General features: G+C 40.1%; 3 protein-coding genes across 4 annotated transcripts in view; 1 reads left to right on the top strand and 2 right to left on the bottom strand.

Moving 5' to 3' along the window:
* Positions 1–3,488, bottom strand: part of LOC115354901 (aldo-keto reductase family 1 member B1-like) — an 8,009-nt gene extending 4,521 nt beyond the window's left edge. Inside the window, exons 1-7 of the mRNA XM_030045414.1 lie at positions 3,347–3,488; positions 2,424–2,591; positions 1,694–1,810; positions 1,080–1,157; positions 738–860; positions 515–621; positions 248–329 (exon numbers count right to left, since the gene is read on the bottom strand). Coding sequence (XP_029901274.1) covers positions 248–329; positions 515–621; positions 738–860; positions 1,080–1,157; positions 1,694–1,810; positions 2,424–2,591; positions 3,347–3,412 — 741 coding nt within the window. The 5' untranslated portion in view covers positions 3,413–3,488. The remainder of the gene's footprint in view (positions 1–247; positions 330–514; positions 622–737; positions 861–1,079; positions 1,158–1,693; positions 1,811–2,423; positions 2,592–3,346) is intronic.
* A 2,674-nt stretch (positions 3,489–6,162) lies between these two features.
* On the bottom strand, positions 6,163–8,845 carry LOC115354903 (dnaJ homolog subfamily B member 9-like). Of its 2 annotated transcripts, none has more exons than XM_030045416.1 (3): positions 8,715–8,845; positions 8,093–8,341; positions 6,163–7,663 (listed from the first exon to the last, which is right to left on the bottom strand). In XM_030045416.1, the coding sequence occupies exons 2-3, from the start codon at positions 8,307–8,309 to the stop codon at positions 7,149–7,151; spliced, it is 732 nt and encodes a 243-aa protein (XP_029901276.1). In that variant the 5' UTR covers positions 8,310–8,341; positions 8,715–8,845; the 3' UTR covers positions 6,163–7,148. The 2 variants fall into 2 exon arrangements, with proteins under 2 accessions (XP_029901276.1, XP_029901277.1); XM_030045417.1 differs by having other exon boundaries at positions 8,093–8,387; positions 8,715–8,808.
* A 2,294-nt stretch (positions 8,846–11,139) lies between these two features.
* Positions 11,140–13,241, top strand: LOC115354900 (THAP domain-containing protein 5-like). The gene is made up of 3 exons (XM_030045412.1): positions 11,140–11,357; positions 11,689–11,875; positions 11,984–13,241. Exons 1-3 carry the CDS (start codon positions 11,272–11,274, stop codon positions 12,782–12,784), a joined length of 1,074 nt encoding a protein of 357 aa, XP_029901272.1. The 5' UTR covers positions 11,140–11,271; the 3' UTR covers positions 12,785–13,241.
* The last annotated feature ends 2,751 nt before the right edge of the window (positions 13,242–15,992 follow it).

Here is a 15,992-nt window from a genome sequence, read left to right as displayed (position 1 = left end):
AATGGGTGAGCGAATACTTTTGGTAATATAGTGTATATATATATATGTGTGTGTATATGTATACTCAATGATGGTTTAATAATTTTATATTAGTTTTTACCTATTTTTTGGGGCCCCTGTCAGGCAAGGGCCCTTGGAATTGTCCTAACTTTTCCCCCATATACGGCGCCCCTGCATATGTTTGTATCAAGGGTATGTTGATTATTATTCTCAGATGGGTAGAGCCTGGACTTTTCTTCCTCCCTACCTGAGCTGCGGTCTTCTTGTACTTATTGGCAATGGCTTTGATCTTGGGTTCCTCAAGCAAAGAGGCCTCGCCAGCTGTAGCCCTTTTGGAAATGAAATAAATGAATAACACATAAGTGAAAAATAGAATAGAATGTGCTACAGTCAACATCTCAACATAAAGCTACTGAGAATTTCTGAATTTCTGAAAACAAGCAGCTTTCAATTTATTCACTATTGCCTCTGGTGCTGTCTGTGCATCCCTCTGATATGTGACACCGTTTCTCACCAGGGTCTGGTCGGGGAGCCCAGAGGACTGTAGGCCGTCACTGAAATGTCCTTAGAGTGGCAGAAGTCAATAAGCTTCTCCTGGGTCAGATATGGATGGCACTCAATCTGCACACATGAGCACATTGTGACATTCTGATCCAAACATGATTTAACTGCACATGTTTTATTTCTTTCTTTCTCTGTTTTACTGTAAGGGCAATGTAATACGCCTTGTTTTGTACCTGGTTGGTAGCAGGCTTGTACTTGAGGCCTGGCTTGTTGAGGATGGCTTCAATCTGGTCCCTGTTGAAGTTTGAGATGCCAATAGCTTTGACCAACCCGGCATCCACCAGCTCCTCCATAGCCTTGACAGATATTGCAAAATTGGCATTAGTAGTGTACTGGGTGTAGGGATTGGTTGCCTGGGTTAGTTTTGCAATCTGTTCTTCAGTCCATTTACATTCAGACAGTCACAGCAAGTAAATCACTCACTCTTAATTAATCACCACATTATTAGTGGTGTCATTTTTTACTCATTATGGCCTCTAAGGTGGTACTGTTCTGCACTCAGTGACTTTAATTACCTCCCAAGTGTCCAAGAAGTTGCTTCCATCAGAAATAACTTGACCGTTCTCATCATAAGGAAAAAGCTGGTCCCCTGGCTGGAGCCGTGAAAAAAAAAAAAAAAACAATGTCAGAATGTCACAAAGACTGCATGGATATTAACATTGTTTCTGTCTTGATCACCAATTCTTTATATGTTCATATGTAAACATGTGGTCGAATGTGTTCGCAGAATTGTTCAGTGTAGAAACATGACTCAGGATTCAAGTTAGCCTGGATGACCACAAGATGTCGCTGTAGCAATACTCTGTGATCCATTTTGAATGGGCAGATTGAATAATCCAAGGCCCCAATTTATTAAAACCAATTGCCGATACTTAAATGTTTTCAGTGTTCAGGGACAGCATTGATATTAATAAGGGATGCAAGGCATTTTTCTTCATCATTTTGGGGTTATATCATTGGTTTTGCACATGCTAAAAAGAAAATGTATTTTTTTTTCACACATGACAAGACTTGATTGTCAGTCCCAAGAGTGCATGCTGCTCTAGAATTATCAACCTTAGTAATGCATTACAGACATGAGGGCAAGGTGTTTTTCTCTGGTCAAGGCAGTGTACAGATGTATGCCAACCTGGACTCCCATGGGGAAGTGCATTAAGTAGAGGTCCAGGTAGTCCAGTTTCAGGTCACTGAGAGTCTTCTCACAAGCTCCCCTCACCAGATTTCGTAGGTGGAAGGTGCACCATAACTATGAGGGACAAACAGGGATTGTAACATGTGCTGATGATTATAATACATGCTCTTAATCAGTGGACAGATTAGATCAGGAGCACCAGAATTTACTTGATTCTTCCAGATGTCATGCACCTTACTCAGTGAAACACCTGAGATGCCTAAAGTTGCCTACAATACATACTATGATATAATGATGTCTCCTGTAAAAACCAAGTCAAGTGTCTACATTGGTACTCACCTTTAATAGTACGAGGGATATCAGATCCTGTGTGCTGATAAATTACATTTCAATTGTGTAAACAGCCTGGCAAAGAAAACTTTGTGTGTAGAGACTGTGTTATATATCTTCATCATCCACCCTACTTATTAAGAGGGCAGCAGGCCAAGAACAAACTGAAGCTTTAGGATAATACACTCAAAGCAGAGAGAAAGGGAGTGTTTATTAAAGCCCCAAGTAAAGCACAGAACATGTCTGGTACATCACCATAACACTCTTATCATGCCTGCTTATTGTTTCAGGGCACCTGAAAGTTCACTGTGCAGACTGTGCAGGCTACACTCTAAAAGTGTAAACTCTTTTCCCACAGGATGAGCACTGCAGCAGCCTCATCACTTTGCTCACACACCTTACTGACAATGAAGAGTTCCTCCCTCTTCACCACACCTTGGTCAATCATTGCATGAATTCCAGCCCCGACCTCCTTCTCATTTTGGTACACATAGGCACCATCGATGTGCCTGTAACCGGCAGAGATAGCCACCTTAACAGCCTCTGTCACCTCTCCTGGTTCTGCCTAGAAGGACAGAGGGCATCCAAGCCAGGAAATTGCACAAATAAATCATAGAGATCACATGTAAACAGTGGCAGTAATTATTATCTTTTGTATGCTGCTCTGGCTCTAAAAGGGAATCAGCACACTGTAGTTAGAAAAAAAGAGGACTTTCATATTAAATATATGAAAACAGATATAAATAGCATATCAACTAGGGGTAGTAGTTTTCTATCTCACAAACATATCAAGTAAAATAGATATGTGGAAGGAGTGGTTGCTCGGTAATCTATTAACTATTGATTATTTCCTTGAGCTTCAGATATTGCTGATGTCATACCTCTGTGGGGACCGTGGGGATATTATTGTAACAGAAGTATGTCCATATTTGCCTATGTACACATTTAAAGATTTATCTACACATTCACAAACCTCTATGCACTTCTAAATCTGAATACAGATCCTGATCCTGATTACGCTCATGGACTAAAATGCAGTTCCTCAACTCTCCACATATATTTTCAAATAATTCTGCTTCAATAATATCCCCATCGGACTGCTTATTGAACAACCTCATTGTGCACTCACTATAAGACTAACTACTGGAGCTGCTACCTGTAGACTGCTCTTCAAATATTCAGCCCATTGGCAATGATTTAAAAACATGTTATGCATAAGAAACATAGATAATACAGTTGATACAGTCAGCACAAAACCACTGACATGTAAAAGTTATTAAAGAAAGATGAAAAGAGGCTTAGAAAAGCATACAACTTTACCCTCCACGTCCCCAGACCCACAATAGGCATCTTTGCTCCATTATTGAGGGCAACTGAAGGTATCATGATGGTGGTAAGTGGTTTCAGTCCTCAGTGTCGTAAGATCAGTGTGCACGGAGAGAGAGGCCCTCGCAGACTTCTACTTGGTGAGTGAAAGTCAGCTTTAAAGGAGACCGAGCAGAGTGAGAGAGGAGGAGGAGGAGGTTGTAACGCACGGGATGGGAAGTCCGCCTGCATTTGATTAATCACGTCTGCCTCCTGCTTCACAGCTCATGACAGCAACAATGAAAGAAGCAATGTTGAAGAGAGGAATGAGTCAGCACAAACTGCAGGGCCATGCACAAAATATTTCATGGTATTTCATCTGTTTTAATAGTTGTTGTTGTTGTTGACCATTCGATGAGTAAGTGGGTCACAAATTATCCGTTTCCAAGTGCCCTTGAACAAACTCTGGTGACAGCGTTGTTTTCCTACCTGTCCCTGAATGGATTCCCTGTTGATAAGTGTAGGTCTGTGTGTTTTTAGGTATTAATGTGTGTCTATTTTAAGGGCAGCTCCCCTGTGTTTCCTGCTGGTGTTTACCCTCAGTTGAGTGACAACACAGTGTACATAACATTAGCATTTTAACATCAAATATTATCCTCAGTGACTATAATGTTATCTCAATGTATGCATCTTTTAACCATGAAAAAAGCAAAACGTTTCGACCGAGATGTGATGCACAAGACATTATGGTAATTTAAGTGTTTACAATTCTGTTACCATAAAACTCAAAGGTACAACCAAAATCTTACAAACCAATTAAATAAATCCCCCCCCCCACACTTGTTTTTTTTTTTTTTTTTTTTTTTTTTTTTTAATTTTATTGTAAAGTCATGAAAATTAAACATGTCTAAACATGTTGTGAGGTCACAGAGCCCCAGGGTCACCATGTAGTTTAAGTCTCTGTGTCAAGAGCATCCTAATAGAGCAAGTCAAACCTCTGGGGGGCACCACTGATGGGCAACTACCCAACATACAAACATAATAGTTGCAAGAAAATACAACCCATGTCTTACTCCAGTAGGCACCTTGCAAATTTTACAAGCCTTGGTTATGTCACATCTTATACTACACTACAGTTTGGTCGAGTGCAAAGTCCAAGTCCAAAAAACTTTGAACAGCACTCAATCAGCACTCTGCTGTTCATAGTCCATTAGTATAGATAATTGATATAATGCATGCTGATCTTGCATGGCTCTGTATTCTGCCAACTTTATTTAAAAATATAATGCATTTGAATCAGCTTCACCATCTGCATTCCAACATATTTTTTTGACAGTGTTCTCAAATTACACAGGTGAAGAGGTGTTGCATTATAATATGCTTTATTACTCCAGAGTCTAGTGAAAATGATTTTAAGAAGCATCTAAATTCTTGAGGACAGGGCTGAAAAATACACTTAGTGGCCACTTTTTTAGGTCCACCTGTACAATATTATACAAACTATTCTGCCATAAGGTTTGCCTTTATGATGCCTATAATGCTCAGGTTTTCTTTGTCACAGTAACAGAGCTGTTCATTCACTTCTATGTTTGGCATTGAGCTCATAGTTGGTGGTGCTGTTGTACTGGACTGCATTTAATTGAGAGGTGTTTCCAATATTCTGTCCCCTCATATATATATGAATAGGGAGGACAAAAAATTAGAAACACCTCTAAACAAAATGTAGTCCAGCACAAGACCTCTGCAAAACTACAACTTCAGTAATAAACATGTAATTAAATTTGTTGACATTTCTTCACAATGTCAACAAAAACTGAACATTATAAACTTTTTTTTTTTTTTATATTTTGAATGAATGTTTTATTAGTTAATGTTTTATATAATGCTATATAATAATTTGGTACAGAGTGAATTTTGTTTGAATTATGTTTGGTATGATAGTAATGTTTTTATAATTTAAGCTATTTTAATGTATGTAGAATTTATAAAGCAAATAGCGCACTGGGCAGTGCACTGGGCTGTGAAAATACAGTAGTTGAACAGAAGAGGAGTTCATAAACGGGTTTTCATTTAATTTGCATGATCCTTCCCCTTGGCAAGCAGGCTAACCGCTTTTTAAAATTCAGGAAACCAATTTTACAATGTTATGTGATCTTCTAAGTGTGTAAGACATTTGTGACTCTTTTTGTTTGTGGTCAAGGATCAGTTTGACTAAACATACGGACAAAAATAACTGTGAAAAAATAAAGACATGCTTTAAAACTCTTGGAAATGTTTTGCAGTTGCATGAGTGTCTGAGTGCCTTTACCAGTCATATCATTGCGACTGATTTTAACAGCATTTCTCTCCTATCAGGGATCCATAAACCAACTATGTATCCTGCTGAACTACGTCTGATATTACAAATATCATTATCATTTTATTTCTACAAGTGTACAGTTATCTGACGATAACACAGAAACACAGAGCGAGCAGGCTGGGATACAAACTGAAAACCTCGGCCATAAATATTGTCTTTGAGAAACAACCACATTGGGTGTTCCTTATTTTCATCAGCTTGTAATTGTTAACATTTATGAACATAAAACACAAAATAGATGAGGTTTTAACCAGCATCTTTGTGCTCTACCACAATGGCATTAGGGAGCGTTTGGCCCAGAGGGAAATGCAGGTTTTATCCTGTATTTGTCCCAAGGGAAATCTGGAGGAAAAAGTTCTTTAATTTATGATTAATATTATTATATTCAGCAACACACTATATTTAATTTGACTAAGATCAAGTATTAGAATGTGTTATTGCATCTCCCTTCCAACACAAACACAATAAAAAGTGTTTACTCTAGACAGTATTTATTTAATCACCAAACACTGTGCAACCAATCAACATTCAGCGAGCAAGCTCTCGACATATACACGCCCGCACATGCACACACCCACACACACAAAAAGTGCAGACAGATAATGACATTTATACAGCACTGTCTCCAAAGGATAGGCAACATGAAGAGCAAAAGTGCCAAATATTGCACATCGTAAAAAGGTAGATGCAACTCTGCAGGAAGAAACTAAAACGAGGTAACAGTTGATGGAGAACCTAAATGGGTTATAGGGGCTATGAGCCTCACTTGCCACAGCAAAATCCAACTCAAGTGCTCTCAATCCAAATGAGCAATGGTTAAAGGTTATTTTATATTGTGACATATTCACCGATATCTAGAGTAATTAATGAACACCAAGAACAGAAAAAAAAAAAATCGGGGTATAAACTTCTCAGGTACAAAATTACAAAACTTTTACCAAGCAGTTGTCTTAGTACTGTGTTTTGGTTTGACATCACCATTCAACAAGTTCATATGCTTGTTATGGAGAGCACAAAAAAAGCAAAAGTATGGCCTGAACAGTCGCAGAATGAATGTTCTACAATATTCAATAAATGTTATTGTTTCCCTGCTCTTGAAAGAAAACCGAAATTCCTCTTTAATCTTAAACTACTGTTGAAAATTAGGCCATGAGAATGGTGGATTATCAAATCAGAAAAGGCTGCCACAATTAACCAAAGACCTATTTGTATTCTATGAGCTGCAATGTGTATGAGTTATTGCTTGGAAGCAGCTACTGTCACCCAATTCAGATGGTTGTTCCTGGAGGCAAGTACATATACAACATTACAAAAAAAATACACACTAAGTCGTGTTCTTTTCTCACCAAGTGATAAATTAGCATTCAGTTCAAAAACCACAACTAAAAGCTTAAACCCTGCGATGTCCCAGGTGAGGTGACTGCCTTTCACGTGGCATTTTAGTTTCAGTGTTCAGTTTCAGGAGCAGTCAGTGAAGGTGGTCACCATGTTCCCTCTGCGCTGAGTCACTGTCCTGCAGTGCTGCTTTCCCGAGCCGTGGAATTCGTGACCAGTCCTGGAACTGTGTGTGTTGAAGGAGAACATCTTCTCCAAGTCCTCGAACACGTCGTCAAAAAGTCCTCCGCCGAAACCCCCCTGCTGGAACTGCCTCCTGTGCCTGTTTGTGGCCTCCCGGTGGGCCTGGAAGTGGCTGTCAAAGTGTCTCTTTTGGTGGGCCTGGGAGTGGTGGTGGGAGTGGAAGTGGTGGTGCTGGTGTGGTTGCTGGTGACCAAATGGGTCAAAGTCTCTGAACATGTCATCAAAGTTGAAGTTGAAGGACTGGAAGTGCTGGTTGAAGTTGTAGCCAGTTCTGCCGCTACCACCACCTCCCCCTCCTCCTCCTCCTCCTCCTCCATACCCCTCCCCTGGTGAGGGACCGTGTCCAAACTGGTCATATTCTCGCCTCCTCTTGTCATCTGACAGTGTCTCATATGCTGGCAGAGGCAAAAAAAAAAAAAAAAAAAAAAAAAAAGACACAGATATCACTTACTGTATCTAGTGTTTAGACAAGTTATCACATGAAAAATGATCAATCATCAATCAGCAGTTGAACTTTTATGACATAACATACAATCACTTATCTAACCTTTAAGTAGTGTGCCCATAAAAAGCACCATACAATTAAAATGTATTGTTGTTATTATTGTTGTTGTCAGTAACTGAAAATGTGGTGTCCTGTATTTGAGAAAGCGGGATTATAAAGTTAGCCAGATAACTGTAGAAAAGGTTAAGTTATGTCCTGGTGATAGAGATTTGCATCTGTGAAGCAAAAAATGATTTGGATTACCTAATCCTGCTTTACCTAACAAGGCTGACAGCACAGAAGTATCTGCCTCCATGAAAGACACCACTTATTCACTCACCCTCTGCTATCTCTCTGAATTTGGATTCAGCATTGGGGCTCTTGTTCCTGTCAGGATGGTACTTCAGAGCCAGTTTGTGGAAAGCCTTCTTGATCTGGCGCTCAGAGGCATCTTTGGGCACCCCCAGGATCTCGTAGTAGTCTCTCTTCGCCAGGATGAACTCTGTGATCAGCATAATGTGCACCGCTAGCAGCAACACGGACTGGGCTGTGGCCATGTCTGCGGGTTTTGCACCCTCACCCCTTTGCGCTGTGAGGAGAGAGCAGTTTGACAGCTCGGTTCACACACTGTGAAACTGTGAGGAAAAAAAAAAAAAAACCCTGAACACACTAAAACGACCTTCAAAGCAGATTTTCAAAGTCAAAGCGTTATGAAACGTTACAAGGTGTTATTTATGTTACTAAAGCTACGTTTTTTTGCTGGCTAGCTTTAAAAAAAGAGGGACCTTAAACTCAAGGATAATGCCAGCTCACTGTTTTGACAGAGCAGGGCAGCAACTTGGGGAAGCCCTGCCTTTAAAGCCGACGCCTTGTCACATAAACTCTGCAGTGTCGCTGTAAACAAAACCAAACACCCAGGAGCGACTAATGCGCCTTAAAACAAGCAGAAAGGTCAACATTACCTGCAGCGGTCCTGACAAACTCCGGGGGACTCCTCCTCTGGCAGGCTGCTCCAGCTGATAGTCGGAAACGAAAGCTAACAAATGTTGACGAGCCGCATTCCTGAGCTGGAACACCACGACTCGCAACGCCATTGGTCCATTTGGTCACCCAGTGACTCAGATCACTCTGATTGGTGGATTAAATAACCACGTGGAGCACGCACGTTTTTTTTCAGCAAGCGAAAACGTCGCATGCCCTTACTTCCGCCCTCGCTTCAAGTATGTAAATTAGGTATCTTCTCTGTTTTGCCAGTGTTGTCTCGAGATTCGTTTCCCCGTCAAGATGTGTATCCCCACTTCCGAAATGGCCGGAACGGCGAAGGAAGCGCGCGCTCGCGAAAAGCTCGCCCCCCAGATGCTGCGCTCGTACCGCAGAGTTACCATGGAGGGCAAAAAAGCCTCAAAACTGACTTGTCCACTTTAGTTCAACTGTTTAGAGTAAACTATATCTGTGATGTGTTTTTCTGTCTCATTCCAAACGAGTAAACTTGCACCAGAATTTACTGAGAACGGGTCAAAGAGCAAAATCATCACACAAAATTTTAGGTTTATCTTTGTGTTAAATCCACCACCATTATAGCGGGGAAAGCGCACCCAGACAACTTGGAGTATTACTGTCAGATAATGTTCCCCCTCTTTTCAATATGAAACCAGGCTCACACAACTCTCAAATTCATAGTGCTGACTTGTTTGCCCGACACAGGTAAGTCATGTGATTTGAAGCTTGATATCATTAAAATTGACCGTTACAGCAGAGGGAACATATCCTGACAGCTTGGAGTACTACTGTCAGATACTGTTCCGCCTCTCTTCAATATGAAACCAGGCTCACACAACTCTCAAATTCATACTTCTGACTAATTTGCCCACAAAAGGTATGTCCTATGATTTTCAGCTTGATATCATTAAAATTGACCGTTACAGCAGGGGGAACACACCCCGACGGCTTGGAGTATTACTGTCAGATACTGTTCCCCCTCTGTTCAATATGAAACCAGGCTCACACAACTCTCAGATTCATAGTGTTGACTTGTTTGTCCACAACTGGTAAGTCCTGTAATTTTCAGCTCAGTATCATTAAAATTGACCATTACAGCAGGGGGAACACATCCAGCACATCCAGTTTACTTGCTGGCAATGAGACAGAAAAACATATAACAGATATTAGTTTACTCTAAACAGTTGAACTAAAGTGGACAACAGACTCTCGTGATAAAATCACGCAATTGCTTTTCTAAAAGAACCTATTCACTAAGTTTAAGGGTGGAAAAAGAGAAATGCAATCAATACATCCAGGTGTTGTGCCTTTTAAAAAAGCATATTTTGCATATAAATGTATGAGCACACTTTTCTTTCAAAAGTCTACAATATACCAAATGAAAACTCTCATGAATGTAAAATTATTTATTGATAGAAATAACAGATGTGGGTTGTGTTGATAAGAAACATGTCCTGTCACCCCAGTTTAAAAATATAACTAGACAGTTTTGACATTTGCATTTCACTTCCAAAATACAAAAAAAAAAAAAAAAAAAAAAAAAAAAAAAGTCAGTTTTGAGCCTCTCCGTAGTAACTCTCTATGGTACGAGCATAGCATCTAGGGGGCGAGCTTTTCTCGAGTGCGCGCATCTTGACGAGGGAACGAATCTCGACACAACACCTGTTAAATGTGAAAGTCGCTCACATGCTCTTGACTATACTGTTTACTATGAAAATTACTAAAACAAATTACTGGCTAAAAATGATCTTAAACACACATATAGAATGATTACATATATTACATATTTGTATGGCTGTTTATGCATAAAATAGTTGATTAATACAGCAGAAAGCTATCCAGTATTTCATAATTCAGCAGTATCCCTGCGTACAGGTAGATTTTTTTTTTTAATATGCCCCCTTTTTTGTATTTACTGGAATACTATTTTGTGGGATTAATGCACACATTTAGAGGTAATGCACATAGGCCTACTATTTCACAAAAACGATTAAAGCACAAATAGTATTAATGCGCATATTTATATGTAATTTATATATAATCCGCACTTTTTTGTTGTTTTTACAAATTTCGAAGACATATTTTTCTATTTCTCAGTACCTTTTTGTATGTCTTACAATTTAATTTTGCTCTTGAGAATTTGAGCAGCTGACCCAGTTTCCTCTCGAGGATTAATAAAGTGCTTCTGATTCGGAATATTTACTTATTATCCCCGTTAACTGTTAATGTAGTCGTTTTAGACAGATGAACGCATGCGCAAAATGATTTGAGTCATACGTGGTTCCTTTTCAGCAGACAACTAAAACCCAATACAATCGTTTTGAACTCTCTTGTTAGTATTTTTTAATCTTTGGCCACTGCTTTGGAGTACGCCAGACGTCACTTCCGCTCCTTGCTCCACCACACGGAAGTAACAGTAGCAGTTTGTGTTTACGCTGTGCATTTTCCGAAAAAAAAAAAAAAAAACATTAGCCACAAACTCACCTGTGTAATGCATTTTCAGGTGGCGCAGCCATAGCTATGCCTCGGTACTGTGCCGTGAAAGTTTGCAGAAACCGCGGAGGAACTGCGTCGAAACAAGAGGACAAGAGAATTAGCTTTTACCCGTATGTTTTCTTTTCCTCAAGTGATCCAAATGTTAGTATAACCTTAGCCAGTGGCTCTGATTTAACTGTTTTACTGCTAGCCATCAAATGAGAGGTTTTAAATTTTAATGCATGTGCATATATGTGTCAGAAAAAGCTAAGTAAACCCTAAGACAACTAAGATGAGTTGTTAATACTGTTGTTGTATGATAAAAGGGGGTGAGATGAGTTTAAACCTGCAAGCTTATGAAGGGATTTTGGAGTAAAAATGACAATTGCAATGAGATGACACTTTTTTTTTTGGTTACGTGCCAAGATCTTAAATTCATTCCCCCATCTTTGTCCCCCAAAGGTTTCCCTTGCAGGACAAGCCCAGGCTGCAGAAATGGGTGGACAACATGAAGCGAGAGGAGTGGACCCCGAGCCGACATCAGTACCTGTGCAGCGAGCACTTCACAGACGACTGCTTCGATATCCGCTGGGGGATCCGATACCTGAAGAGCACCGCCATCCCCACCATTTTTCCCTCCATCCAAGATGTATGTGCTTTGTCCTCTTTCCATCACACCTCCATATAATCCGTGAAGGCACTGAGCTACTGCTAAGTGCATTGCAATGACTGCTTCTTGTCTTGTCTTGTGTCTTAGGGGAGTGACACAAAAGTCACCAACGGTAAAAGGAACATTAAAGCCAAAGCCAGGACTTGTGATATTAACAGTGAACCCACCAGGCCCAGCTCCCCACCCAGTAAGAGGCCACTCATTTTGACCCGGACGTCCAAAGCCGCTCAGCCAACGACAACAATAAGCAGTCTCTCTGAGGACAGAGAGACGACAGAACCTATTCATGTTGGATTATTTGAGCTACCGCTGGTCTCTGACACTTGCACCTCTTCTAACATGTCGCTAAACGGGGCCTTATTCTCAGAGATTCAGACTTCTGCTTGCAAGCTGCCGGGTGACAGTGGCACTCTGACAGCATCATGCCTTACACTGTCCGGCGGGGACGAGCTTCACACTCAAGGCGACACCGAGCCACCTGTGACCGTGCTGTGCTGTGAATCCTTGGGCCCCTTTTCCGAAGGCGAGGCCGCCATGGATGCAGCTGCCCTCCAAGCAGCGCTGGGCCAGACCTTTAGCTTCGTTCCCATGGAAATGATCAACGGCGAATCTGTAGACTTTGTGTCAGAGGACACAGGACCCAGTGAGGGGGAGAACATTTGCGTTTACGAGCACTCGTACTGCAGACCGGACACGGACAGAGAGCAGCTTTGGGGTAAGATCTTGAATTTGCATGCAAAGATCTTGGAACTGGACCGCAGGGAGGAGAGCACTGTGGCCAAAATCCGTTCCCTGGAGAGTGAGATCGTACACCTGAAGAGGGATGGTGCTGTTTTTAAGGAAAAGCAGAAGGTATTAGAAGATTATATATCATCCATATTGCTCTGATATTGCACTTGATTAGCAGTTAAGGACTCTCCTTGAATGAGATTGGAGATTGGTTGCATTGTAGCTACCATTCAGACATGTTACACTCCAGTGATTGTCTCAACATGCATATTACATAATAGCAAAATTTTGTCTGATAATCTTGTGTAACAAGGTTATAGATGACATGCCATTTCTTATAAAAGCTGCTGACAGCTTAAAATGTATCACACAGTTGCAAATCTGATTACCTGGCTATCTCCACATGGTGGCACTGTCTGACTGTTTTGATAGAAACCATTGCAGTCTTCATGGAAGCATCGGTTCTCAGCGGCTTGTTGCTTTTGCAAATCTTTTTATCAATGTATTTATGTTGTATGTCCTTGAAGTTTCTCTGTGAAATTGGATGTCCTTAACATATTTTCTTAATTTATTTACTGCTCTTACATGCTGTTGTGCTTTTTATTAAAGTAATACAGCCAAAATAGCCACATTGTTGTATTTTATCATTTCTTTCCGGCCTATGAATGAAAAAATATGTTTTATAGCCCTTGTGCTTACATTGGGTCAAAATCACTTTTACACATTAGGCATTTTTCTAATGCCTCCATTCAGAGTGACAAATGATGAGTGTGCAGGAAAGGCTGTGTGTGTGGAGCCATGCCAGCTGATGGTGGAACTGGTTGTGTACCTCTCAGTGACAGGATGGCCTTTCCAACCATGAGACCACCCTGCTGTGCAAAATCTGTCTTTCAGTGGCTTCATTTGAGTTATTTCACCCAAGGCATGGACCACAACACTCTGTTTTTCCTAATTGGGTATGAAAGATGAATTAACAAGAATCACTTATCCTCATGAATAAAACATTGTGTCTTAATCTTTTGAAATGGAGAGGTATTCCATGCAGTGTTAATACACAATGTTTGTTTTCAAATAGGCTTTCCAATCATATTCAAACAACTGCAGCCTTCACAGTTGTAATGATGCAAACTAAAGCACCACCAGCAGTCATGCTGCTGAGTTTATGTTGCCACATCTACCCCGTTATTCAGAGCAACCATGGGACATTTGGTAGTTTGAAATTAACTGTTGCAGGTTCAAATATTCTGCTATAAACAAAGATATAACCTCACAGTGGTGTGAATATTGTAAAGCAGAATAGATTAGTAATCTATAGTGTAATGATGTAATTCAGGGTAATATGTCTGTATCCACAGTGTTCCTGATGAACCGCTGTGTATATTCCATGAAAGAGGCCCAGCAGCATGATTTGCCTCCCCACTTTTCAGCCCTCGGGCTCTGACTTGGCCATCAAAGTGATTTGGCCAAATGAGCCACCTTTCTGTATCTGAAACGGTTTTCTAGAATGGAAATTTCCATAGGTTTTAAACGCACCTTCACAAACCTGTTGGACAAATTTGTGGTGAAGCAATGTTAAACATCTATTCCCGACCCACACTACTATTGAACTAGGACTGTAGTGTCTGTGATCATCCCACATGACTTCTAGTACATCATATCTATAGTATACTCCATATGGTTGATGATGGAAATTGGATATTGACACTGAAATTGAAATTTTAGCCATGCAATGCTGCAGTCAACAATATGCTCTATTTCCTCTGTAGAATCATGTAAGAGCAGAGTAAGAATTGTGGTTACACAGGCAAACACAACTGAATCCATCTATTGAGTGTCACTCCTGTTATATTACACATGAAAGCAGCCACTGTTTGTATGGGCATATACAATGATTTATAACTCACTACCCATTTATACATATCATCTTTGTACATGAAATATGAATCAAAATGTCATATTAGTGCATTAGGAGACTAGTGGAGCCTCCTTAGGATCAAAGCCTTAGCAAGAAGTGAATGCATATCTTAATGTCAGAGCATAGAATAGGTAGTAACAATATTTATTAACACAGCAGTCCTCAAAAGAAACCTACAGTCACAGTGAGAAATTGATGTAGGTCAAAAAATAGGTCAATGAAATGGAACCTGTAAAAATAATACCTGTTCTATGGAAAATGCAAAATAACTAAAAACAGACAAAAATGAATAAAATGACAGTGTTGTGCACTGAAAATTACAGTGCACTGAAGCATTGTTATGCCTGAATGGAAAGACTGAGTACAGTGTCCACATGTGCTTGGTGGTGAAGAATTATAACAAAATGTGAAAATGTATTTTGAGGTTGTTGAGGACGGATTAGTCTTTTCAATGATAAATGTCTATTTTGTAATTTTTTCATTAACACAGTTACTCGGAACACTGAAGTATAGTCTAAACCCACGTAACTTAATTATTTTCACAAAACAAAACAGCCAGTGTTTTTTTTTTTTTTTTTTTTTTTTTTTAAATCTTATAATCATTCCCTTCTACTGAAACATCAGCAGCAATTAACAGGTAAAACTTATAAGTCAGTAGGACTCAATGGAAATACAGCAACCCACAAAACAACTCCCTGTGTTTTTAACAAGAGCCCACATGTCTAGATGAACTGGCATTACAGTCATGAGGTAAGTTTCTATTTTTACCATAAAATGGATGTTATCTTCCATTGCATTTACTGGGAGGTACTTGGAAATAATCATGTAATGTCAATTCTCAGGAAAGAAAAAAAAAAAAAAGTCTTCCGAGACCTCAGATGTCCTGTTTACTCATGATGAAACTTATCTTGTTTAATTTGATAAACAACACAGAAAGGAGATCTAGGTCTGATGTACGCAGCTCAAGCAGGGATCCAAGATGAGCAGACATTTTTAGCAAGACTCGAATTCGTGTGTGTATTCTGGTTGCTGTGTATACTGCAGAGCCAAATTTATCGCCATCAGGTCTGTGAGCATTTTTCATGATTGGTCCTGTTGTTCTGCCATCATTAGCCTGCATTGTTTAGAGTCCATTGCCTCCACCGGACCTGCATAGACATCCATTGTTTGAGAGGATCATCTGCCTTTCCATCACATCTCACATCTACATTTTCTCATGCACTGAAAACATTTACAAATCCAAACACATATTTACACATATGCAATGATAACATTTGTCCATGCACTTGCGCAAGATATCAGTGGCCCTGTTTCTACCTGCCATTCACATGCATCCTGGGTGATTTGATCACAAGTGGACAGCATTAAGTACAAGTGTAAACAGCACCCAGTGTGTCCTCACTGTGTCTTGAGATCCGATTATTCAGGCCACCTCCGGAAGTGGCCTGGGAT

The sequence above is a fragment of the Myripristis murdjan genome, chromosome 23, assembly GCF_902150065.1.
Source record: "Myripristis murdjan chromosome 23, fMyrMur1.1, whole genome shotgun sequence".
In the NCBI taxonomy this organism is placed as follows: Eukaryota; Metazoa; Chordata; class Actinopteri; order Holocentriformes; family Holocentridae; genus Myripristis; species Myripristis murdjan.
The sequence above is the reverse complement of the archived record's forward strand: the minus strand, read 5'-3'. Positions and strand labels throughout refer to the sequence as shown.

Bases quoted from the DNA above. Each gene is read 5' to 3' on its own strand.
- LOC115354903 (XM_030045416.1), bottom strand. From the start codon at position 8,309: ATGGCCACAGCCCAGTCCGTGTTGCTGCTAGCGGTGCACATTATGCTG. The intron at 7,664-8,092 runs GTGAGTGAATAA...TGCCTCTGCCAG, and splicing joins ATTCAGAGAGATAGCAGAGG to CATATGAGACACTGTCAGAT.
- LOC115354900 (XM_030045412.1), top strand. From the start codon at position 11,272: ATGCCTCGGTACTGTGCCGTGAAAGTTTGCAGAAACCGCGGAGGAACT. The intron at 11,358-11,688 runs GTATGTTTTCTT...TGTCCCCCAAAG, and splicing joins AAGAGAATTAGCTTTTACCC to GTTTCCCTTGCAGGACAAGC. The intron at 11,876-11,983 runs GTATGTGCTTTG...CTTGTGTCTTAG, and splicing joins TTTTTCCCTCCATCCAAGAT to GGGAGTGACACAAAAGTCAC.